Here is a 24,235-nt window from a genome sequence, read left to right as displayed (position 1 = left end):
TATGTTAGACGAAGCTGAAGACTGTTTAATCCCCATTTACCCGTGACTTCAGGTCTAATTGAAGTTCACGAAGCCCATGTAGGTGGTGTCTCCTAGTCTCACTCGGCTTGTCTGTGCAGACAATAAGCTACTGGAGCTAAAACCCGCCATAAAACCAGCCTATATCTCCGGCTGCCTTTAGTGTTGGTTTCCACCCTGCCCTCATTTAAGCTTTGAAAGTCGCAATAACAACAACAACAACAACAAAAAATGTTGTCCTGGATCCCTGGAGAAAAAAGTCTAACCAGCCAATATTTAAATGAATGCATGCAAACTATTGAACAGTACAGATTAAAATTTTCGACTTATTTTTTCGGGGTATAGTGTTTAAAGCATACCCACATTTGTCCCCATAGGCCTGAACGCCTACATAAGGATACCATCAGCCGTCCTTCTCTATGGAGGCCAATGTAATTTTAACAGGGCTGCAGTCCAAGTTAAAACTTTATGGCCCTAAACCGTGTTTAGACCACTAGGTTTCTCCACTACTGCTTGAGGTCAGACACGACAAGACAGCTCTTTCGACAGTCCGTACCGGAAAATTCATAGTACAAAACATATCATTTTAATTTTTAAATAAACGTGCTCATTTGAGCAAGCTGTGCTTGGTGCATGATGGAAGCTGGTAGCCTGAAGAATGGCAACATTATGCTCCTGAATTTAGCTGCATTTACACCTCCGCCTTATGCACGCCATGCATTTGCACGGATAAGGGTAGTGAATTAACTTCTGTAGCCTATGACTAATTGACCGTGTTACCCAAGCGGTACAAGTGCAAAAAAACTGCATACGGCCGCATATAAGCAAACCAGGATTTACAAACAATTTGGATGGAACAATAAAAAAAAAACCGCAATTACTGTAGGCAACCTCTATTAACATTTTTCAATTCATCTTTAAAAATAGACAAATGTCTAATCATGCAATGATTTGTTCTTTATTAAATTGAACAAAATAAATGATTTCCCCTAACGTACTCATCAACTAATAAGAGGGGCACAAATTGTGAATGTATTTAATGACACAATTTCCCTTTGAGCAAATAATAACCTATTGCAAAGAAGCTCTCAAACACAAAATTCGCAATAATTCTTTAGGATAAAAAAAAAAAAATCCATTTATAAAATCCTATCAGTTGAAATGCTCGTGGAAGGAGCTTTTTAAAAAACAAAAAAAAACCAAAGAGCATGATATGTCAAAATGCATTCGATTATTTGGATTGATAAACAAAACAAAATCCTAAGGCGGTAAATATAAATCGACCTTATGAAGTTTACTTGGCTATCAATAAAACGTTTCTTCTTACAGCACATTTACAAATGCTGGCACAATATAGCCTTCACTTAGTAGTAGTTGTCAAATTCTTCTCATGGTCACATGACTTTCTGCTCTCTGCTATGGATGGAGATGGATCTCCACGTCACCTCTCTGCTCAAAATTTCTACTCGGCGATTGCGCTCCAAACCCACTAGAGCTCTACTCGGCACAACGATGTGAAGCAGGACCAGCGCTTTGGTACGGGCCATTAGATAATGGATTATGATGAGCGTGTGCCCGTTGGGTCTAATATGTATTTGCCTAACTGCACTTACTACGTGTCCGGAACGGACTTTTCCAGCCTTCCACCGTTTTTGCCCCAAACCCCGTCTACTTGCCCCATGACATACTCTTACTCATCGTCTAGTTTGCCCCAGGTTCAGTCCGTCCGGGAAGTAGCATTTAGAGACTATGCCATTGACTCTGCCAGCAAGTGGCACCACCGGGCCAATTTGCCACACTGCTACGCGCCAGAAGACATGGTGCACCGAGACTGCCTTCCCAACCCGGGGACTTTAGGGGACATGTTCTCGAAAAACAGTTCGGCTGTTTACCACTCGGGATCCGGTCATGCTTCCGGCGTGTATGGCAGCGTCGGAAGGAACGGGGTTTTGCCCCAGGCTTTTGATCAGTTTTTCGAAACGGCTTACGGCAACGTGGAGAATCAAAACAGCGAACAGGCGAGCCGATCTCACAGCAGTAAAGCCCCTTCGGCAGTTGCGGCAGCCTTGAGCTCGGGGACAGAGCCAAGCAGGGACCTCGAGGATGCAGAACGCCGCGAGGAGACCAGCAGTCCCGAATCATCTTCCGGCAATAACGAAGAAAAATACGCGAGCACAAGTACGTAAGAACGCTCGAGTCGGTTATGGGAGAAGTTTGTAATCTCGCGCTCTCCTGTTAAACATTTTATGTGCTGTTTTATAAGCATATAAGGTTTATGGAGGGCCTGTAGATTTACTCTAACAAAACTTTTTTTTTATAAACGCAAGATCACGTGCTGTAAGCTTGAAATTGGCCGTGAATGATAGGGTATTTCCTTTTGAAATTCTTTCGAGTATGCTTTATAAATGTCATTTTTTAAAACCAACCGCAAACAATGCTAATATTGCGTGTAAATGTAGTGAGCAGCTGTAATTAGCGGTTAGATTTCAGTCAAGATGCAAATGTAGCTTGATTTCAATGTATATTACATTTACGCACACGATGCGCAATCCGCGTAAAAAACATTTATTACGTAAAATGTGAGTGGCTCCGTCCGCAAAGTAAATTTTTGCATGTTTTATTTTTTACTTTGGCCTTTTGTAATTTGTTTGAATCTAAAAAGAGCAAATTACACCATTCAATAGTGTAGGCGACAGACAACACAACTTTGCTTTTTACACGGTTATTTACCTGATTCATCATTGTAAAATGAATGTATGTTTTCTATGTTTTTCCCTCTCAGATGGACAAAAAACGCGCAAGAAGCGATGCCCCTACTCCAAGTATCAAATAAGAGAACTGGAACGAGAATTTTTCTTTAGTGTTTACATAAACAAAGAGAAGAGGCTGCAATTATCCAGGATGCTTAACCTCACCGACCGTCAAGTAAAAATCTGGTTTCAAAACAGGAGAATGAAGGAAAAAAAACTGAACAGAGACCGTTTACAGTACTACTCAGCAAACCCTTTGCTGTAGAGCTTTGTGTGCGTATGTGTGTGAGTGTGTGTGTGAGAGATAGTGTGAACTTCAAGGTCGCGGCGCCTGAACATTCCAGGAGCGGATCTGAAGGTCCAGAAACCTCATTTCACCATATTTAGTCTATGCAATATAGGAGAAATTATTATTATTATTATTATTATTATTATTATTATTATTATTATTATTATTATTATTATTATTATTATAAGTGCATTTCCATTCAGTCAGCAGTGTCAAATACATTTTACAGGGTTTTTTTTTATCATCTATTGTTTTATGGCTTTATTTTTTGACGATCGTGTGTACATTATATTTATAAATGTGATATGTATACCTGTTCAAAACAATGTACAGTAAAGGAAGTCATTCTACAGAAAGGAACGGTTCAGGAAAGGTTCATTAATCTGATTGTCTTTATACTAACAATCCTTCCTTTCAATTTTTTTTGTTTTAAATTCTTTTTTTAAAAAAGCAGGTTCATTGGTTTGTACGGATTGAATGTGAGCTGAATTTTGTCTTTTTTTTTTGTTTTGCCAGACTTAAATCTAGGCCAAATGGACGGATTTAATGAATAACAAAAAAGTGTACAAACTAAAGATTTGTATGAAGAACAACCTTTAAAGCAATAGTGAAGTCGAAAAGGACACCGCTTAACATTTTACCATTTCAAATGTTAGGCTAATATCTTCGAATTGTCATACTGTAATTTTTCCAACTTGTGATACATTATGGACTATGCATTCAGAACTCGTTATATAAATCAGTTCGTGAAAAGAAACAGTCTGATTTTTCTTTCTGTTCTTTTTCCTTCTTTATGTAGGATCAAATGTTTGATTGATATTTTTTTATTGCCGAGGAAGTTAAGATTGATTCGGGGATCAAATAGCTACCATTATTAATGCCTCGTATCCATTACGGAACCCCCCAAACATCGCAGCGCACGTCTCGGTGAATCAAATCGGCTTTAAAACCCCTCGATCCAGTGTCGACCTCCCAGACGGCTGAGTGTATGCTGACAAAGCTTTGATACAATACATAGCTTACAGTTAACTTTAAATAATCAAGAAAACAATACAGTTGACTCGCATCCATCAAAAAGTGATGACCTGCGTCGCCAATACCTAGCTTGTAAGCTATATTTTACAGTTTCAAAGTGCCCTATCAAAATATAATAATAGAAGATAGTCACAAACCCAGTAACGGTTTCATGCCACTCTCAAGTATAATAAATAAAGACGAGCGTGAAGTAATAGCGTAGTTCTTCGCGCATCCTTTGAGGCTCTGTGGAATTTGGACGTCCCTCCCCCACCGGCGTTGCTGTAGCAACTTAGCCATAAAACCCATCTTAGTCTGGAGCATTTGTACAATTGGGGTGCGGTGCAATAAACTGTCTGAGAACCAAGGTTATTAACTGTGACTAAGAGCGCGAAAAACAGCGACTGCAATCACTGAAAGCTTGCGTTCGCCGACTCTTCCGGCATTTGTCTCAGATTTGTGGCCGGAGTCCTCAGCGATTTGCGTTTCTGAACGCCGGCGTTATCTCCACAAGGTGGCGCCATTCAGCTCAATGTCATTGTCGCGGATTTAAAATATACGGCCGAAAAACAATTTACGGCAGGTTCTAAAGACCGTGGACCATGTCCTCGTGATATAACAAGGTGTTTCAGGTAGGCAAAATATCAAGTTATTGTTTATCTAAATGCTCGTTGTTAATGGAACTATAGAATATTTGCCTGTCTCCACGACAACTAGCTATGATATAGCTGAGACAGCGTTGGATTATGTTTCTGACTGAGTAGTTTTTTTCGTTTATCACTTATAATGCTTACTAATATTCCGATTGTAATTTTACTGAACCTGACAATGGGGTGGTGGGGGCAAAATAAAGCAAATATTTGTGATTATGCATAACCAGTAGACCAGGCTTAATGTCCTATTGTCAAAGTTAAATTATTATTATATTATTATTGAATTATATTAATTCTTTATTTTGCTAAAAATGTTTAGAAGCAGGATTCGGCGTAATTTGAGAGTAAGAATAATCTGCCGTCGAGAGAGAAAGAGCAAACAAGGTGTAAGTTCCGTCTGTGATGAAAAAGAAAATATTCCATGTCTATCAAAAACACACGTAATTACTATGAAGTGAATACGCCTTCTTGTTAAGATAAGCAGGCCTTTGTGCATGCGTGCGTGTGTGTGTGTGTGTGTGTGTGTGTGTGTGTGTGTGTGTGTGTGTGTGTGTGTGTGTGTGTGTGTGTGTGTGTGTGTGTGCGTTCCCAACAAACATAAAAAAACATTGTATATTTATAGTAATAAAATTAAATGACTAATAATTTGTTCTAAGAAAAAACTGAAAGTCGTAAATTGTAGTCACGTAATTGACTAGATAAGTGTTAATAAACAAGTTAAGTGTTAATAAACTCACTGAAAGTATAGGGTCGCAGTATGCAGTTTTAGCTATTATTAAGAACTATAATTTAGTTTACATAACAAACTGCAATTTATTTTGTTTTAAAATGTACTTATACGGTATAAAGGCATCTTAGGTTGCATTGTATGTTTAATTATTGGCGGCTTGAAATCTATGATAAAGGATTATTAAAAAATTGATAGTCACTTCGCGACACTGTAATTTCCTTAAAAGGTGTGTGTATATATATATATATATATATATATATATATATATATATATATATATATATATTTATATATATATATATATATATATATATATATATATATATATATATATATATATATATATATACACATACATTCATACATACATACAGAGAGAGAGAGAGAGAGAGAGAGAGAGAGAGAGAGAAAGAGAGAGATGATAGAAAGCCATATGTAAGTTTATATTTGTATATATATATATGTGTGTGTGTGAGTGTGTGTGTGTGTGTGTGTGAGTGTGTGTGTGTGTGTGTGTGTGTGTGTGTGTGTGTGTGTTATATATATGTATATACATACAGAGAGAGAGAGAGAAAGAGAGAGATGATAGAAAGCCATATGTAAGTTTATATGTATGTATGTATATATATATATATATATATATATATATATATATATATATATATATATATATATATATATATATATATATATATATATATATTATATATGTGTGTGTGTGTGTGTGTGTGTGTGTGTGTGTGTGTGTGTGTGTGTTTGTGTGTATATGTATGTATGTACACACACACACACACACACACACACACTCACACACACACGACATTTATTTCTGAAAGAAAATGAAATTAAAATAAAATAATCTATCGATAGATTGCATATAAATAAAAATAAGTAAATTAGGTGTGTATTGTATTTTTTGCATTCAGATTGTTTTGAACACCTAAAAAAATCGAAAATAAAAACATATTTCAGAACTTGAATGCTGTTCAAAAGGTTTAATATTCAAATCTCAGAAGATCAATTAAAATTCTCTTTATTTTATTACTGTGCTTGATGAGTTAGTTTGTATTACTAAGGTTTATAATTTTAACCCAAGCTGTTTTATAGTCACAGTGTTTTATTGTGCTTTAAAATAATCTGGGGTGCTTTGGCCGACATACCAGCGATAATGACTGATGATCGTGTTAAATTCTCTTCACATCTTCCCATACAATAAGAGAAAACACAAATGCAAAAAAGACCTATTTTATTTCATGTTTAAAAATGGTAGCCCAAAGTGAAAGCTGTACACAACAGTTAGACTACGTGTTCACGGTGGGAGGAGCGTTTGACTCTGATGCGTTTTAATTGGTTGTTAGCTCGCACCGAGTTGTACGGTTATCAGTAATTATATTCAGCATGTTTTACCCAAGTAATGACATCCAGAAAGGGTTATCTTCCTCGACCGTCAAATTATACAACGAAGATGGCATGCTCCGACAGCCCATCTGCAAATTCGTTTTTGGTAGACTCTTTGATAAGCGGTAGAACCGAAGGAAGTACTCATTACTACCAAAACGGTGGCGTGTACTTGCCACCCAGCTCCGAGTATTCCTATGGACTGTCTAATTGTGGCTATTTTCCCGGACCCAAAAGGACTGAGAACCAAAATATTGTCCCTACAACCAGCCCATACATGCAAGGAATGGAATCATGGTTGGAGACTTCGAGATCGTGTCGCACTGAACAGCTCAACAGCCAGAGTGTCTCCCGGTCGTTCTCTCCTGCCATAAAAGAAGAAAACTCGTATTGCTTCTACGAGTCAGGGAAGTGTCTAAAAAGATCGGAAGACATTTCTTATTCCCGGGTGACGACGAGCGTATGTCCAGTAGGAAGTAATAACAGCGTTCCTGTACCTGGTTACTTTCGCCTATCACAAACGTGTTCTTCGTCCAAAGGTTACTATCCAAACGACCTTTCCGATTCTGGCCATTTTGCCCGTTTTGAAGAATCGCCTCCAGCCCTTTCTACAGAAACAAATGGGACTGAAATCGAAGAACCGGCCCCGCTAACAGACGAGGAGAGCCGGAGATCACCGAGCGGCCCTTCTTCTTCTCCACAACCCCCAGAAAATAAAGCAGAAATCAAGCAAAACGCGAATGAAGGTTTGTTTTCTTACTTTAAAATTGGTGCGTTGCGCACTATCCTGCAGCCCACCTTCAGAACCAAGTGCAGTCATACAGCTTCTTTAAACGTAAAATCATTTGTTGTATAATTTGACTTGAATTTGTGAAACTCCCACGGCCAGCGTGTTGTCATATGGTCAACTTAAGAACTTCTATTGTACAATCCAAACATTTTTTTTATTATATGACATGGCTCAGGTATGCTCAGTCTCCTTTATCTATTCACTACAGGATGTCTAAAAGTCATCCCGTAAACCTTTACACCAGCAAGCAGACTGCCGTCTGTTATAACTTGTCATAATCAAGTAGAAAGATGCAGTTGTATATTGACATATGTTAATAGCATGTAAATGTCACAGTTGTTAGCAGGCCTACAGGCCAGTACAGCTAATCCAGTGTAATGTAGATTGTGCTATCTAGAAAGATTTAATAGTGTGAATGAAATAATATTTTGCTTTTAAACCCCAAGTTCTGTTTACCCACCAAATGCATCATGTTCCAAGTAGGCTATTATACACGTCTGAACACGTAGTTCCACCGAATGAACTGAGCTTTTAATCCTTTTTTAAGTAGTGTATATAAATGTTTTTGAGATATTGATATAGAAATGTAAGAAGCACCTTAACCAAAGTTTTGCTAAAGCAATGACAAAAAAAAAAAAATTTAACCAGAAAAGAATTGAACTTTTCGACATAAACAGTAAACATTAGATTCCGTATTCCATGTGACATATTGTGTGTTTTTCTACACTCCAGGAGAATGTAAAAGTGACGGTACGGCCAACTGGTTGACGGCGAAGAGCGGGAGAAAGAAGCGCTGTCCATACACCAAGCACCAGACTTTGGAGCTGGAGAAAGAATTCCTCTTCAACATGTACCTGACCCGAGAAAGACGCCTGGAGATTAGTCGCAGTGTTCACCTAACGGACAGACAAGTAAAGATCTGGTTTCAAAACCGCCGTATGAAGTTAAAGAAAATGACTCGAGAAAACCGCATTCGTGAGTTGTCGACAAACTTTAGCTTCGCCTGAGGAAGGAGATCTGGCGCCCTCAACCAGCTAAAGCGCTTTGCTCAGATTACTCTCAAAGCGCGCACTTCTGACCTGTACATAATATCAGTGTTAACTTATTGTGTCGTATATACTACTGTCTAAATCTTTTTTATATGTCCGTTTATCCGTTTTATTTCCAACATACCACATCATCATTATTTATGAACTCTAACAAATGCGCTGGATGTACTGTACAAATGAAATAAAACAATTTGTAAAATTTTTTTTAATTGACAATTATATATAAACGGACAGTAGTATATATTAACTGTATATAATATGGCAATATTTGCATGATGTAATATTAATTGCAATTACAATCATCGTTTACAATTATTGAATGTTATACCCCTATTCGAATACGCTGTGACTGTTTTTAATAAGTGTTCATGTGACAGAATTAAATTCCCATTTTCACGAATAAAGTAGCTGAAGTTTACTTCCTGGAAAGTTATGGTGATTTAAAATAATTCCAATTAGTAAATAAGTGAAATAAGAGTCAATAATTGTTCACAGAGAATTTAATCTATGGCGTGCTATGGTTACGGTACAATATGCATATGGTTTTGGCGGCCAGGAAGAATTTTTTGTCGTGTAGATATCACACAGTATATAAGTTAGCGAGGTGCAATATGATATTTTTTTTTTTAACAAATGAACGGTTGTTTGATATCAATTTATAATTTGCTGCCAAAGAATTGTGTGTACAATAGCTAATCCCTTTTTCCAATCTCGTGGCATTCTGTGAATTCTTATGAAACTATTAAATATTTCAAAACACCCCTAAAGTTTATCCTTTCAAATTTATAAGACTTTATTTCAGATGCCTGTGTGTCTGAATAAAAAAAATAACTAAACAAATGTAATGCTTGATGGTTTTATTATTATAATTATTGTTATTATTGTTATTGTTGTTGGACATTATTGAATGTTGTTTTATTATTGTTGTTGTTGTTGTTGATGTTGTTGCTGAATTTACTTTGCTCCGACGGAAACGAGAGGACTGCTGAGTGATTTAGGTAGTTTTATGTTGTTGGGCTCCATTTCGTCCCCCCACAACACGAAACTGTCTTAATTGCCTTGCAGGGAATTTCGCCTCAGTATTTACCTCATCTCCTTTAATGCCATTTTATAAACTAAACATTATACGCCACTGTATGCTAAAGTGTTTCCAGATAGACCACGTGTATGCTGAACACAATTGTGCGTAGATTTGTGAAGAATCACGGGACTAACGAGAATTTATTTTTGGTGCCATGTGCTGAATGAAAACTTCATATTAGTAAAAGTGTGCAAACATTAGTTTCACCCTTAATATCGACAAAAGAAGGAGTGCCCTGTAACTGAATTTATTTTCCGTGGAGTGCAGTAAAGCCACCGCAAGGCCGAGGTTACGATCAATGCACTTTGTGTGTGTGTGTGTGTGTGTGTGTGTGTCTGTGTGTGTGTGTGTGTGTAGTACTACAGGACTGTATGCCACGCCTACACCGCTGGATGCTTCCGCCGCACTGTAGAAGCAGCACAAAAGCTTTATTGGTGATATTCAGGCTAGACAGCCAAATAACCTGCAGGAAAACAGCGTAATAGCCCTATTATAAACACAGTCTGTTATAGTACCCAGCAATCCACACTCTCAGTGGGACAATGTTAGTAAGGAAAAAGTATGGTGTGACCAAATAGAGAAATATCGACTATACCGAGGCCCTTTTTCCAGTTGTTGTGTTATTTTTTCCAATTCCATCTCTATATGTAAGGTTCACATTAAATATATATTTATTTGCAATTACTTCACATTTAAATATGCATTATGCTTTTTGATAGTGGCAAATGATAGTTTGATCAACATTGCTTGTTTTGCATCTTACTTTGTAATATTAGTGTATATTCATATACTGTGAACTAGAAATGCAAGCAAGACTTATTCCAGCAGTGTAAAGTAGTAGTAGGAAAATGCTATGATAATCCTAGAAAGTAAAGTAGATGCTGCAATTTCAGAAACAGAACCAGCTTTATTGGCCTATATACAAACCCTATGCAGTGCTGGAATAAATACAAATCTAGATTCATACAAACATGAGACCACCTAACACATCTTTGCTGTCAAAACGTGGCTTTCTTACTACATATAAGCAACATTTAATTATATTTAACAAATATATTTGGAATATGTACACTAACCACGAAATAACTTGTATCTGTGTAACTGTCAATAACCTAGTTGGATCTCTTTGTAAAGCATGTCTACCAACTCATGAAAATGACATTTACATTTCTAATAAATCTCACCATATTTTAAACACGACAAATTAAACAGCTAATTAAATTTATTTGAAATGCCGTAGAAGTGCACACACTTTCTTAACCCGCAACGTTGTTGAAAGACTGCGGTCACTGGCTATAGATCATATCTCAACTATTCCATGGCACTTATTGCCGTATAAAACTTACATATGGCTCACGTAATGATCGTCTTTATTTCTTAAACATATCTGTAATATTTTATGTCACCTTGTGCTACTATAAACATTACGTCTTGCCCAAGTGCAGTGTTGGAAGCCTGGAAGATATTGGAGATTGTGGAATTAGCAAACTGGTGTTGTTTTGGCTTGGAGGTCAATTTTTTTTTTTACGATAACGCATTTTATTTTTTCAATAATAAAAATAATAAACTTTAAATCCTTGTTTTCCAAAACAATTTTAATAAATAAATTATGGTGGTGATTCGTAACCAAATAGCATGCGACTGTATTATTATAAAGACGAATTAATCCAATTGGGCAAATAAAACAAATTTCGCTCTCACAGAAGCATACAGTAGTACTTTTAACAATTTTACTGCAAAATGGAGGCTATGTGAAGCTCTGGTTTAGGCGACCCCTTTATTGTCCTCTCCCATGGTCACGTGTCCGTGTCATCCAATCCTGTCTCGGCCGCCGTTCAACTTATCAAAGGTCTGTAGTTCACAGTGAAGTCGACCGTTCCTAGATTTGCAGATTCCGCGCCTGTGTCTATTCCGTGGTGAGGATTGTACGCACAGTTGCGCCTTTGTGCGTTTCTTTTTTTTTGTGTTATGTCGACCCTGGGCACTCTGGGTTATTACACCGACTCGCACATTCCTCACGAGGACGATGATCATTTGGCGCCGCGGTTCTCAACTGCACCGGCGATACAGAGCCAGACTCGAGAGCCATCTCTCTCTGAATATGGTGAACCCGATTCGTACCCTTTCCAAAGCAAGTCGGCTATTTTTGGCGCGTCGTGGAGCCCCGTACCGGTACAGCCGCCGGGCGGTACATCTATCGCATACCACTCTTACATACATCAGCCGTGTCCGACAGCTGAGGCGGATGGAGTGTCTGCGCGCGCCTGGGCGCTCGAGTCGCTTTCTGCGTCTGTGCCTTTCGCCGGATTATCGACAGATGTGCATCACGATATTAAGCTCGAGCCCCTGGTCGGAAACGGTGAGTGCACCACACTGGATGCACGGACTCTAATGGCTCCTGGTGCTCAAAACAACGCAAACCCTGCGGTGAAGGAGGCGGATCTGACTCATGCGGATGTGACAGACCCAAGCGACGAGAAAACGTTAACGGAAAATAAACCGGATCTGGACCCGAGTAAGTGCAGCTCTATTTTATCTGGCGTTTAAAATCTGTAAATAGGTACCGCTAATGTATGCACAATTTTACTCCATGGGTAACTTCAACGCAGCATACCGTAAATTATAAATCAGTGGTGTGTCTGCAGTCACCCGCGTGATCCCCCGGCCATTGGTAGCATCTGTTCCCTAAAGTATATATAATTGTAACTTAAACCTATCGGATAAATTCATTTTTTTTTAATGTCAGGTTGTTTTCACAAACATATGCAATTTATTGCCTGCATGTCTCAATTGGGTTGCCCATAGTGCTTGGTGTATTAACTGAATTTAAATTATGGTAATAGTTTTGCATTATCTTACAATATGTTATATGCACATTATACAAAGAAAAAAAAATCGTGATCTGGGTACCACAATTTTTCCACAGCAACGCAATGATTGCATTCTTCAAATGCACATTGTTTTCGTATAACGGGTTTCAACAATATCTCATACTTGAATTACTTGGCATTCAATTACGATTGACAGTGGATTGCATCCATATTTCGAAGGCTATATTTCTCGCATTTGTTTGACAATAAATAAATAGGAAAGCATAATGCCCTTTTTTTATATTTAGCTGAGCTAAAACACTTTTGTATTGTAACGTTTAATCCAAAAATAAAAATAGAACAAGACTAAATGGATGTATTTCCATTTTACAAAATAAAAATTTTACACTAAAAAATGTAATTGTATCGCAGTTATAAAATTCAAAAGAAAAATGCTGAAAACACCGAGTAGTCTGCATTTATTAGGCTGTATTAGGCTAATCGCGCACTGACCAGCCACAGGTCATAAAATGGCCGCAGTCTTTTGATGAGGGCAATATCACTACCTCTGCTTTTGCTTTTTTCGACCCTTCTTTCAGATAACCCTGCATCCAACTGGCTACACGCGAAGTCCACGAGAAAAAAACGCTGCCCATATACTAAGCATCAGACTCTCGAGTTGGAGAAGGAGTTTCTCTTTAATATGTACCTGTCTCGTGATCGTAGATATGAAGTGGCAAGACTGCTAAATCTCACCGAGAGACAAGTTAAAATATGGTTCCAAAATCGTAGGATGAAGATGAAGAAATGCAACAAAAATCGCCCAAAAGACATCTGAAGTTAAGGAATACTGATGAGTGCACACTGCAGTGGTTTTGGACAACTTTTCTTTTCTGCGCACACGTGTTTTGTGTTATGCCTCTGCAACAACAACAGCAACAAAATTACTTTTGCACCAACTTTCGGTGTGAGAATGTGTCCTGTAATGATTGCGTTTTTTTGTTATAAGGCTGTTTGTTAGTCCTCTTGTGTCGTGTTTGCTTGTTGTAGGTCCAAGTATTTCTAATTGTGTACAATTTTTGAGCCTCTTTCAGATTTGAGAAACTTTCCATGTAGGCTACTGATTTCAGGGACATATATGAAATGCTCGATTATATTTAATATTGTTGATTTGCATGAGTGTCAGTTGCTTTTTAAAAACGCCAGAATGACTTCTGTCCAGATATTTAATGTTTAATGTAATGTTTAATGTAACTACCTAGATGTATTTGAACTACCTATTTGCAATTATGAAAAATACGTGTTTTGTCATTGAGACATCGGTGAATTTTGTATCATGAACATGCTTGAATTCTTTTTTTTTCGTGACTGGAAAAGTCTGTACACGTAAATACCTCAATTCAACAGTTAGCTTAGCCATTTTCAACTCAAAGTTCATCTGTGCAGATGACAATAAAGTTCAGAAAATTTGATACTCTGTTCTATTGTTAATGTTTTACTCTAGATAGATAGATAGATAGATAGATAGATAGATAGATAGATAGATAGATAGATAGATAGATAGATAGATAGTATTCATAAGAATACATTATATAGGAAAGTAGGATAAAAATTATTCTGATAATATTTATATCATATATAAATATAGGTTTCAGACCTTCAGACTATATATATATATATATATATATATATATATATATATATATATATATATATATATATATATATATATATATATATATATATATATATATATAGTTTGAAACCTTGCACTGCACAGTTAATGGAAAAGAAAAGTTCCTACTTAAAACTGTACAGTCACATATCTAACTTTATATATCATAACAAATTCCCTGTTTCGTGTCTCGTTTGTGTCACATAAATCAGGTTTAGTTTGTTGTCCGAGGACAGGCTTGAGTGTGTTATGTGTACGTGAGTTCGCAAATGATATTGGTGACCATACCGACAATAAACCACAATCACAGCCTTAACAGTTTATGGGGTGCAAAGTGATTGAAAGCGACCTGTAGGAATTTTTTAAACGCCACTTCCTTATCGTCATCAATATAACAACACGTACGGGGTATCCTGTGTGATAAACATGGGGTGGGTGCAATTACAGAAGCAGCGGTCTACCGCATATAGGCTGCGTCATAAACATTTTAACACACAAAACGTGTTTGAACACAAAGTTTCGCGCGCACATAGAAACACGCGTGAGCATTTTCTTGGAATGATCACGGTGAGGTGAGGTACAGGAAGAAAATGTTATCGTTTAATCTGTCTCTAACAGCTGTTAGGGAACAATAATTTGGGGACATTCTCTTGATTGTTGAACTGCAGTCTTTGCCTTCAAAGCTGCATGCACAGACAGCACCATAAAACGCGAGGCTTTCCGCACTGTCTGGCTTTTTCTCTGCTAATTACTTTATTACAGCAACAATGACGACGCTCTTGCTCGGCTCGTCCATTTGGTAGAACCGAACACAAAGGAATAGAGAGAATAAAACAGACATTTTAACCCAGCGATCCTTTAAAACTTGTATTTATGTATTTGTATATAGCTTATTTCCACTTATGATCAGTTTTGCCAATTTTAAATAAATTGTTTTTAAAAATTATTTAATTTAAATGTAAAATCAAATAGATAAAAGGATAGAATATCCAACACATTGTAAAAAAAAAAAAAAAAAAAAAGATGTGGAATTATATGTATGCACTTTGAAGAACTTAAAGATTATAACGAGCTAGAACAGGGCTTTTACTCTCTATTTGATCCACTCGTTAAAAAAGTATACATAATTAACAACATTGGGTTATAGTCATGTAATAATACCTGAATTACTACTTACTTAAATATGCATTGGTTGAGGCATGTACTAATCACCAATAGTTAATCTTATGCGACGTCAAGGCTCATAAATTCATGTGTGAGTGTGAATACTTAAACTGAACTAGAATGGTAATATACCCAGGTCCGAATTTGGATGCTGTCGTGATAAATATGTATATAATTATGCGAACTCGTTGACAACAGGTGACGGCATGGGCAACTCTAAAACAGTTAAAAACAAATTGCATCGTCACACTGGAAGCCATTGTTGTTACTCATAATAACCACCAGGTGGAGGCAACGTCCAGGCCAAAAAAAATTGAGCGGCTTTTAAATTTGTCATTGAGCAGGTCTCTATTAAAATGAAGGACGACTGACTGACCCAAAGGATGCATCATTGCAACACTGAAAACTTTGTTTTTTTCGTGTGTTTTCTTCCGATGTCTTGTCTATACAGGCGATACAGAAAACTACTTCGACGTTATTTAGGAGCTGACCTACAACTTAGCTAAACGGAGAAACTTTTACACGGTGTAATTTTACAAAAATTGCAAAGCTGTTTTGCACATTTTACAAAAATTGCAAAGCTGATAAGAACAATTATTATAATGCGTCAGATAGACCTACATAAACTTGAATTAGATAAAGTGCCGATGACCATGATGACCATGAAGCGCCAAGATCGCTGACTACACGTCAGCGCCAGCAATCACGTGACATAAGGATTGACAGTCACATGACTAAAATGACGGAAATGACGGAAATCAAATGAATGATGATAATTAAATTTTCAGGAATAACTAAATCGAATATAGGCTTATATCACTACACACATTTACATTATCTGCATATACCCTACATTCTACAATTACTCTAAATTATGTGAATGTTTTATTCTCTTTCAAAAGATCTCAAATGATCTTATAGTCTTTATTACCTTATGATAGTAATATGGTTATTTTCACAAATATAGGCATATATATATATATATATATATATATATATATATATATATATATATATATATATATATATATATATATATATATATATATATATATATATGTTATGTTTATATATGTTATACTTTTGACTTTATAATAGAAAAACAATGGGAAAAAAATCGAGAGGTCGAATAGCTCATTATCTACCGCTAGAGGCAGTCTTGAGCTTTTCATGTCAGATGCATAGCCCTCTGTTGGTCTCTGCGTTCGCAAACCTTCTGTTCCTTTATGCAAACGAATTTCTATGGAAGCCAATCAGTACTGCATTAAAACACAATAATAGTGGACATATTTGCAATATCCAGCATTGTGATAAGGAATGTAATTTTTGTTATATAGTCTGTATAGCCTGCACACTATTTAGGGTTTGGTGAGATTTTCTGTTATCCTATGATTAATATAGGAGTTTGTTGTATTATTCTCCTTCAAGATTAAATATCGCGCCTCAAATATGCAACTCACATGTTTTCAAGTCAAACCTCACAAAGGAGCTTACATTTAAAAGCCTTCCAGCATCCATGAGACTTCCGTGAGGGCTAGTTTTTAGTGCTCTTTCTTGACCCTACGACCCGCAATACATCAAACTCGAGGTCAGTTCCAGACAAGCAGGGTCTTTTCGCTGAGCTCTGGTGCAAGATGTTCTAGTGTTAGCTGTACAGATCAGCACCTGGTTTCAGGGGTTCAGTGACATGGCAACAACATCACATTCTTCAGAGCCATTGCCATGTTTTGCTCACGTTTAGAGAACGATTAAAGAACAGATGAAAAGAGTATGAGCATTATTTAAAAACCTTATTCATATTTATAACGAGTAACAGTGGCTATTGCTAAATGTATCATTTATCATTAGCAGCACGATTTCTGTCCACTATTATTTTCATTGTGCATTGTGGGACAGTATGTCGTAAATATTATAAGGAATATTTAGTAAAAATAATATGTTTAATGATAGTAAGCATTAGCCAGATATGGAATTAGTATAGCCTATTGTATAACATAACCATAGAAGAGATAAGCCTTAGCACAGGCAATACTTTATCCAATATAATATTTTGTCCATTTCTGGCAGCCCAACGGATTAACATTGTGTTGTTATGAAAAAACATTCTTAAATAACAGGAGCGTCACTATCAGCAGAGATGCAAGCTTGTGAACAAATTAAAAAGGACCAGGGATAAAATAAATTGGCTCATTTAAAAATAAACCCATTTCACGTAATGTTTTTCGTTCATATAATTATGAACACTATTAACCTTTGGTTGGGAGTTTTTTTATTTTCAAAAAGCCTCAAGAATTGTGCTACTGTATTTCACTTCCGGATGTCAGCGTTTTATTCTAAGGTTCTAAAGAACTAAAACTAAGACGCAACATCTAATATTTAAATATATACATTTAGTATATACAATATAGTAATGTAGAGTACACATTCTACCGATGAGAATGCGAAGAATTTACCTACTGGATTATCCATTGTATTACTGATATCTAAAAAAACAAAACATACAAACGAAAACATTACACTGTGCAATGTGTACACTTCGAACAGGCTCAGTCAGTTGTACTAGAGGAATACTGATGATAATTGCGGTAACATGACACAACAAGGAAATCGTGTTAAATAATGTAGGACAATATTTCAGCAAGTAATGCCAATGACAATTTTATGCAGCTCGGCGTTATGCAGTAGAAAAAAAATGACAACGTCATAATCTGTAAAAACTTATTATGGTCTTCACTGCCGGAAATGACAGACACCCCCAAAGAACAATGGTGGTATGGATCTCATTTACAGCCTAGTGTGAGTGTGTGTGTGTGGGTGTGTGTATTCCAGTCGGCTGAGGGTCATCCATCATGCCCTACTGTCGAGAACTGCCTTTGCACACACTATAAACAGCCCATATACGCCTCAGTCGGACCCGTTTACAGCATCCACGCTGTGGAAGAAATGAATTAACAATAATAATATCAAACTTAAACAAAACAAGGAGAAATAAGTACTATCTATCTATCTATCTATCTATCTATCTATCTATCTATCTATCTATCTATCTATCTATCTATCTATCTATCTATCTATCTATCTATCTATCTATCTATCTATCTATCTATCTCTCTCTCTCTCTCTCTCTCTCTCTCTCTCTTTCTCTCCATATATATATGTATATATATATATATATATATATATATATATATATATATATATATATATATATATATATATATATATATAATATATAGATATATATAAAAAAAAAAAAAAATATATATATATATATATATATATATATATATATATATATATATATATATATTTTTTTTTTTTTCCCCTTATAGAATATGTACAAGACACCGCTACATTAATTTTATTTCCGGTCTCACCTTGATGGAGATTTTCCAGCTTGGAAATGGTTTTTGGATAGACAGCAACCGTGTGATGTCAAATAAGACATATTCCTCAGTATTACTTATTAAGAATTATTTTTGTACCTTTGGTTATCTTTTTTGCCGTAGATGTGTCTATTTAAAATATAATAGTTATATTATACAAGAAGAACAACAACCGAAGCAGCAATAATATATAATATAATATAATATAATATAATATAATATAATATAATATAATATAATATAATATAATATAATATAATAACATAAAAAAATAAACTGTGGTATATTTAATGGTAAGAGACTATTTGCCGAGAGAAAAAAAAAGATTTTAAATATCTTTATGAAATAATTATGATCTGTTTCTTAGATTTGGATAGATTTTGCAAATGTCCATCGTCAACAAAGACTATAACAGACGGCGAGCGAGCCTATAATCATCGTGCCAAACACTCACAAAGAGATTGCTTGGAAAACCTTTAATTAAAAAGGCGGATTAATTTATAATTAAGAATAAACTTTGAGCTGCTCACTAAAAGATAATTTCCTGTTTTGATAAATCAATGTATAAAAAGATACACGGTAAAATATGAGAGTATCTCTTCTAATAGGTGATCAATTCTTATAAAGTCTCTGAGTCATTTTAAAGAAGAGCTTAAATGTAAGTTTTATATCGGTTTATATTTTATTGCCTCAATAATAATAATAATAATAATAATAATAATAATAATAATAATAATAATAATAATAATAATAATAATAATAATAAACAAAGAAAAAGACGAAAAAGAACAATATTGCTAACTGTATGCTTACACATAATTTCGATTTTGATCACAGCGAAATTCATTGATTGTTACACACATAAAACACAACCTAAGACTTTAAACGTCTGTGTATAGAGTACATATAGTAACGTGAACGAAGATTTCTATTAAATACATAATTTAGGCTATACAACCAAAATGCATTATATATGACAATTAAGAACAAATACAGATCAGAAGAATAAACAATGTTAATGTGTAGTGAAAATAAAGGTTGTATTGCACATATCGTGAGAAAGCACACCAGCATTGTCACTTGCTAGAAAATGTGTAGGAAGGAGTGGGAATTTTTTTGAAGAATGCCAACACCCACTTCTTTCCCATACAATACATGCAGTGTAATTGCAAAATAAATATAAATAAATAAATAAATAAATATATATATATATATATATATATATATATATATATATATATATATATATATATATATATATATATATATATATAAATAAATATATATATATATATATCCTTTTTCTTCTCACAGTCTTTGGTAAAAATCTATCCATTAATAAATCCTTTTTCCCATTCTCTTATTTTCCAACACCAAAATGAAGCACGGCAAACGAATATTTAGTCCACAAACAAGCAAATGTCGTTCTTGGGTATATCCGATTTGAAATGATCATTGAAATGAAATCCATTTTTAGGTCAAATATTTAATATACGAACGTACAAAAGAGAGACTTGAGATCAAGATCCCTATGCTGTTTCCTTCTTCCTGAGCACATATCATCTAAGAGAGGGCTAGATGGTTTAAATGTGTTTCTTAGGGCACGAAGCTGTCAGACCTTTTGGCGAGCAAGATTGATAGCGCGCAGGCTTCCAGGGCTCTTTGTTTGGAATATAAGCAATAAAGAGCTCGTGGCCCACTGCCACTTACAGACGAAGACAACATAGGTAGTAAGGCGCATTCTGAGCATGAGTTCACATATTTTAAAATGTGACCCTAATCGAGTATCTTATTTATCGAGTCTTATGAAAATCCTAAATGTCATCGTGAGGCCAAAAATATAGCTTTTTATTTGCATAAAGATGCATATATTTACGTGGCACACACACACACACACACACACACACACACACTGCTAGGGATGTAGAACAATATTCTTATTGTGTATAAATGCGATGTAAGTGAAATATTGAATCTAACGAAAATAATCTTATTGAGATATTTACAAATTCAGACTATTCTGGCACCACGAGCGCCAGGGAAAAAAACCTCAAAGATTTATTGCACATACAATAATATTAACACATGAATGTTGTGAATTTATTATAATCAAGCTGGCACAATACACATGCAAATGCCAGACTAACACTTTCATGCACGCGCTCGCACGCCCCTGTGCGCGTGAACTGCAGACTGAAAGTGTATTCACGCTTGTGAACGCGCACACAAGGATGCGCGTGCAAGGGTTCTTACGCATGCGTGTTTTTTTTGTGAACGCGCGTAGTCTGACAAAAGTTGGTCGTAAAACTCGGTCGCAAGATTAATGGGGTTCTTTTGAGCATGACGGTTGCTGGATCTTATGTGGTGAGTTTTTTTTTTTTTTATGTGGTGTGGCTTACAATCCAATATTATCTGAAAAAATAAAATACGTCGAATAAACGAGGCGGCGAGCTTTTTTTTAATTTTTTTTATTTAAAATATTTTTTTTTTAAGTGATATCTAGACTTTTAAGCTAGAATTCTTGTGGACAAACTGTTCACAAAATGCGCAAATAAACTAGCCCGTCCCTAAGAATGAGGCGTTCCTCTTCGACTTTTCTCGATCAATCACGCGGACAGTGGCTCCTTTTGATTAAACCCCAAATTGTCATTGGACAGAGGTAATCATGTGACAAGCAATACGGTCCAATTTCAACCTTGTCTCCATGAAAGCAGTTTAATGGTATCACGGTCCCCATACGGCCGTAATCAGCAAAATAGTGATTTTTTTTTTTTTTTTACACCGGGCACAATATTTCATTATTTCTTCTTAGGTCCCAAATCTGTGCGCTGGGAATTCCTTTAAGACTCGGAGGAGATGAATTACGAATTCGAGCGAGAGACGGGCTTTATCAATAGTCAGCCGTCGCTCGCTGAGTGCCTGACATCTTTTCCCCCTGTCGCTGATGCATTTCAAAGTTCATCAATCAAGAGCTCGACGCTTTCACGCTCGACACTGATTCCTCCTCCTTTCGAGCAGACCATACCAAGGCTGAACCCGGGCAGCCACCCTCGCCACAGCCGCCCCAAGCAGAACCCGAACGGCGTGTGCCCGCTGCCCGCAGCCTCCTTACCCCCGGAGTACCCGTGGATGAAGGAGAAAAAAGCTTCAAAGAAAAACCAGACCTCAACTGCAGCCACAACCGAGCCTGCACCTCTCTACTTCTCTCCTGAAGGTAAACAACCAAAAAATTGGAAATCTTATTTTTCACAATTAACGTTGTAGTTTTACATCATGGGAAAGACAATATCATTAGGGAATTTATTACGGCTCTCTCACAAGTGCATTTGAACCTCGATGGTGTATGCAATTTTTTTAACATGTGAAAGCATGAAAAATTATTTACTAGGGAGGGTGTTTTTGCACAACTCCTAAACTCAGTGTGCGCTACTTGTAGCGCAGGGCGTGAATTTTAATATTTGACAGTAATGAAGAGTGATAGATTGGTATTACTCAAGTCGGCAGCTGGCGTGTTCATTAATCTTCTCGCGGGCTCGTCCACACTCACACCGCACACATCACACATCTCACACACACACACACACACACACACACACACACACACACACACACACACACACACACACACACACTGCTTTCTGGCACTAGGGCCGAGGACACAAATTATTCTCGTGCCGTGGCTTCATTCCCACCGACGATTTATGCCCCTTGCGAACCGCAATATATTGGACAAGTTTTGTGAGGTCAGCTGTACAGCCCTAGAGCGCGTTGTTAACAAAGGACGTGTGGTAATTAGTGGCATATTGATCATATATAATGTTGCAATGTGCTTGCAGGTTCGCCGGAGGTTTCTGACGGTGGTGGAGGTGGCGGTGGTACACGCAGATTGAGAACGGCCTACACCAACACACAGCTTCTGGAGCTCGAAAAGGAGTTCCACTTCAACAAGTACCTGTGCAGACCACGGAGGGTGGAGATCGCCGCGCTGCTGGACCTCACGGAGAGGCAAGTCAAAGTGTGGTTTCAGAACCGGCGCATGAAACATAAGCGCCAGACGCAGTGCAAGGAGAATCAGAACGGCGAGACGAGAACTGTGAGTCTGGAGGAAAATACCAACCATGGCAAGGTTTTTTACGAACAATCGGGAACCAACACCGTTTCCGGGGCTCTCTTGGAGAACGAGAGTTACGCGTTCCAGCAGAACACTCCGCAGAATGGACACAATGGCGAGTCGCCGAGCTCCACTGTTTCACCACTAAACAGTAATGACAAAAATCTAAAACATTTTCCCAACCCGTCACCCACTGTTCCCGTGTGCGCCACTACAATGGCTGGGGACGGCGCAGCTGCTCGGGACAATAGCACTCCTCCAGGCCTGGACAGCCCCATGCACGACTTTCACGTTTTCACCACAGATTCCTGCCTGCATCTCTCAGATGCCATCTCTCCGAGTGTTTCAGAGACAGTGGACAGCCCCATGGGTTTAAGCACAGACACATTTGATTTCTTCTCGGAGACGCTCACGACGATCGACTTACAACACTTGAACTACTAACAGTTTTTTGAGCACAAGGAAGCCCCGTTATCTTTCTCTACGTTGACGGATGGTCAGTCTGTTTTACTTATAACGTTTAAAAAATTAGGCATAGACCATTAGCCTGCGAAGAGTTCAATTTAACACGAGTGATTGAATGATTATTTGTGTTTACAGCGCAAAAAAACAAACAAACAAAAAAGATATTTTTTTGTTTTTATTTTTGTATAATCTTTGCGGCAGTGTGCCATATTTTCTTAAAATAAATTGTTTTTACATACGAAGATAAAGCAAGGCCGCTGTGTTTTGCATACATTTGCACAAATTTGCACTTATTTGTAATACATTGCTCCGCGCCAAAAGTGAAATTCACTAAATGAAACAAACAAAAACAAATCTAATCATATTATAAATTAAATCTTATGTAATTATATGGTGTGGGATAACATGCAACTTTTTAGTTTTATTAGACTCAAACATTTATAAAGTTTTATAAACATTGTTGTTGCAACGTAAAAAAACTTTGGAGCGCCGTAAAATTAAACAAATGCAAGCCTGTTGAAAATAACCGGGACATGCTACGTACTTTAATGTAAGCAAAATCTGATCAAACATTTATTGAACAAAAATATATATATTAATATTCATATATAATAATATTAATATCTTAATATCAGCCACTGGCCATAGATTTGCCTAGATATGCAGAAAAGTAATAAAAATATATATATATATATATATATACTATATGTAATGAAAAAGGTCCCTGTTGGAGCATGGCCGGGAAAACAAACTCTGAGTGTATCGGAAACACGGATAGCTCCCTGCCCAAGAGCTGTAGCTTTCAAGAGTTTAGCAATTAAATTTTATAGCCTATTAAACCTTCGACAGCGG

The 24,235-nt window shown here is 36.6% G+C and overlaps 4 protein-coding genes across 5 annotated transcripts; all 4 read left to right on the top strand.

Moving 5' to 3' along the window:
• The first annotated feature begins 1,254 nt into the window (after positions 1 to 1,254).
• hoxa11b (homeobox A11b) lies at positions 1,255 to 3,814 on the top strand. The gene is made up of 2 exons (XM_083542429.1): positions 1,255 to 2,196; positions 2,801 to 3,814. Exons 1-2 carry the CDS (start codon positions 1,572 to 1,574, stop codon positions 3,031 to 3,033), a joined length of 858 nt encoding a protein of 285 aa, XP_083398555.1. The 5' UTR covers positions 1,255 to 1,571; the 3' UTR covers positions 3,034 to 3,814.
• A 2,916-nt stretch (positions 3,815 to 6,730) lies between these two features.
• Positions 6,731 to 9,531, top strand: hoxa10b (homeobox A10b). The gene is made up of 2 exons (XM_083559198.1): positions 6,731 to 7,598; positions 8,375 to 9,531. Exons 1-2 carry the CDS (start codon positions 6,869 to 6,871, stop codon positions 8,647 to 8,649), a joined length of 1,005 nt encoding a protein of 334 aa, XP_083415324.1. The 5' UTR covers positions 6,731 to 6,868; the 3' UTR covers positions 8,650 to 9,531.
• Positions 9,532 to 9,728: 197 nt separating this feature from the next.
• Positions 9,729 to 14,054, top strand: hoxa9b (homeobox A9b). Its single transcript, XM_083559049.1, has 2 exons — positions 9,729 to 12,287; positions 13,182 to 14,054. Exons 1-2 carry the CDS (start codon positions 11,741 to 11,743, stop codon positions 13,418 to 13,420), a joined length of 786 nt encoding a protein of 261 aa, XP_083415175.1. The 5' UTR covers positions 9,729 to 11,740; the 3' UTR covers positions 13,421 to 14,054.
• A 6,841-nt stretch (positions 14,055 to 20,895) lies between these two features.
• On the top strand, positions 20,896 to 23,631 carry hoxa2b (homeobox A2b). Of its 2 annotated transcripts, none has more exons than XM_083559032.1 (3): positions 20,896 to 21,171; positions 21,620 to 22,021; positions 22,644 to 23,631. In XM_083559032.1, the coding sequence occupies exons 2-3, from the start codon at positions 21,664 to 21,666 to the stop codon at positions 23,360 to 23,362; spliced, it is 1,077 nt and encodes a 358-aa protein (XP_083415158.1). In that variant the 5' UTR covers positions 20,896 to 21,171; positions 21,620 to 21,663; the 3' UTR covers positions 23,363 to 23,631. The 2 variants fall into 2 exon arrangements, with proteins under 2 accessions (XP_083415158.1, XP_083415159.1); XM_083559033.1 differs by having other exon boundaries at positions 20,901 to 21,171; positions 21,826 to 22,021.
• The last annotated feature ends 604 nt before the right edge of the window (positions 23,632 to 24,235 follow it).

Source organism: Silurus aristotelis (genome assembly GCF_946808225.1).
Source record: "Silurus aristotelis genome assembly, chromosome: 1".
Lineage (NCBI taxonomy): Eukaryota > Metazoa > Chordata > Actinopteri > Siluriformes > Siluridae > Silurus > Silurus aristotelis.
Note: the sequence above shows the minus strand (reverse complement) of the source record. Positions and strands in the feature narration are given on the sequence as shown.

Bases quoted from the DNA above. Each gene is read 5' to 3' on its own strand.
- hoxa9b (XM_083559049.1), top strand. From the start codon at position 11,741: ATGTCGACCCTGGGCACTCTGGGTTATTACACCGACTCGCACATTCCT. The intron at 12,288-13,181 runs GTAAGTGCAGCT...CCCTTCTTTCAG, and splicing joins TAAACCGGATCTGGACCCGA to ATAACCCTGCATCCAACTGG.
- hoxa2b (XM_083559032.1), top strand. From the start codon at position 21,664: ATGAATTACGAATTCGAGCGAGAGACGGGCTTTATCAATAGTCAGCCG. The intron at 22,022-22,643 runs GTAAACAACCAA...ATGTGCTTGCAG, and splicing joins TCTCTACTTCTCTCCTGAAG to GTTCGCCGGAGGTTTCTGAC.
- hoxa11b (XM_083542429.1), top strand. From the start codon at position 1,572: ATGGATTATGATGAGCGTGTGCCCGTTGGGTCTAATATGTATTTGCCT. The intron at 2,197-2,800 runs GTACGTAAGAAC...TTTCCCTCTCAG, and splicing joins AGAAAAATACGCGAGCACAA to ATGGACAAAAAACGCGCAAG.
- hoxa10b (XM_083559198.1), top strand. From the start codon at position 6,869: ATGACATCCAGAAAGGGTTATCTTCCTCGACCGTCAAATTATACAACG. The intron at 7,599-8,374 runs GTTTGTTTTCTT...TCTACACTCCAG, and splicing joins CAAGCAAAACGCGAATGAAG to GAGAATGTAAAAGTGACGGT.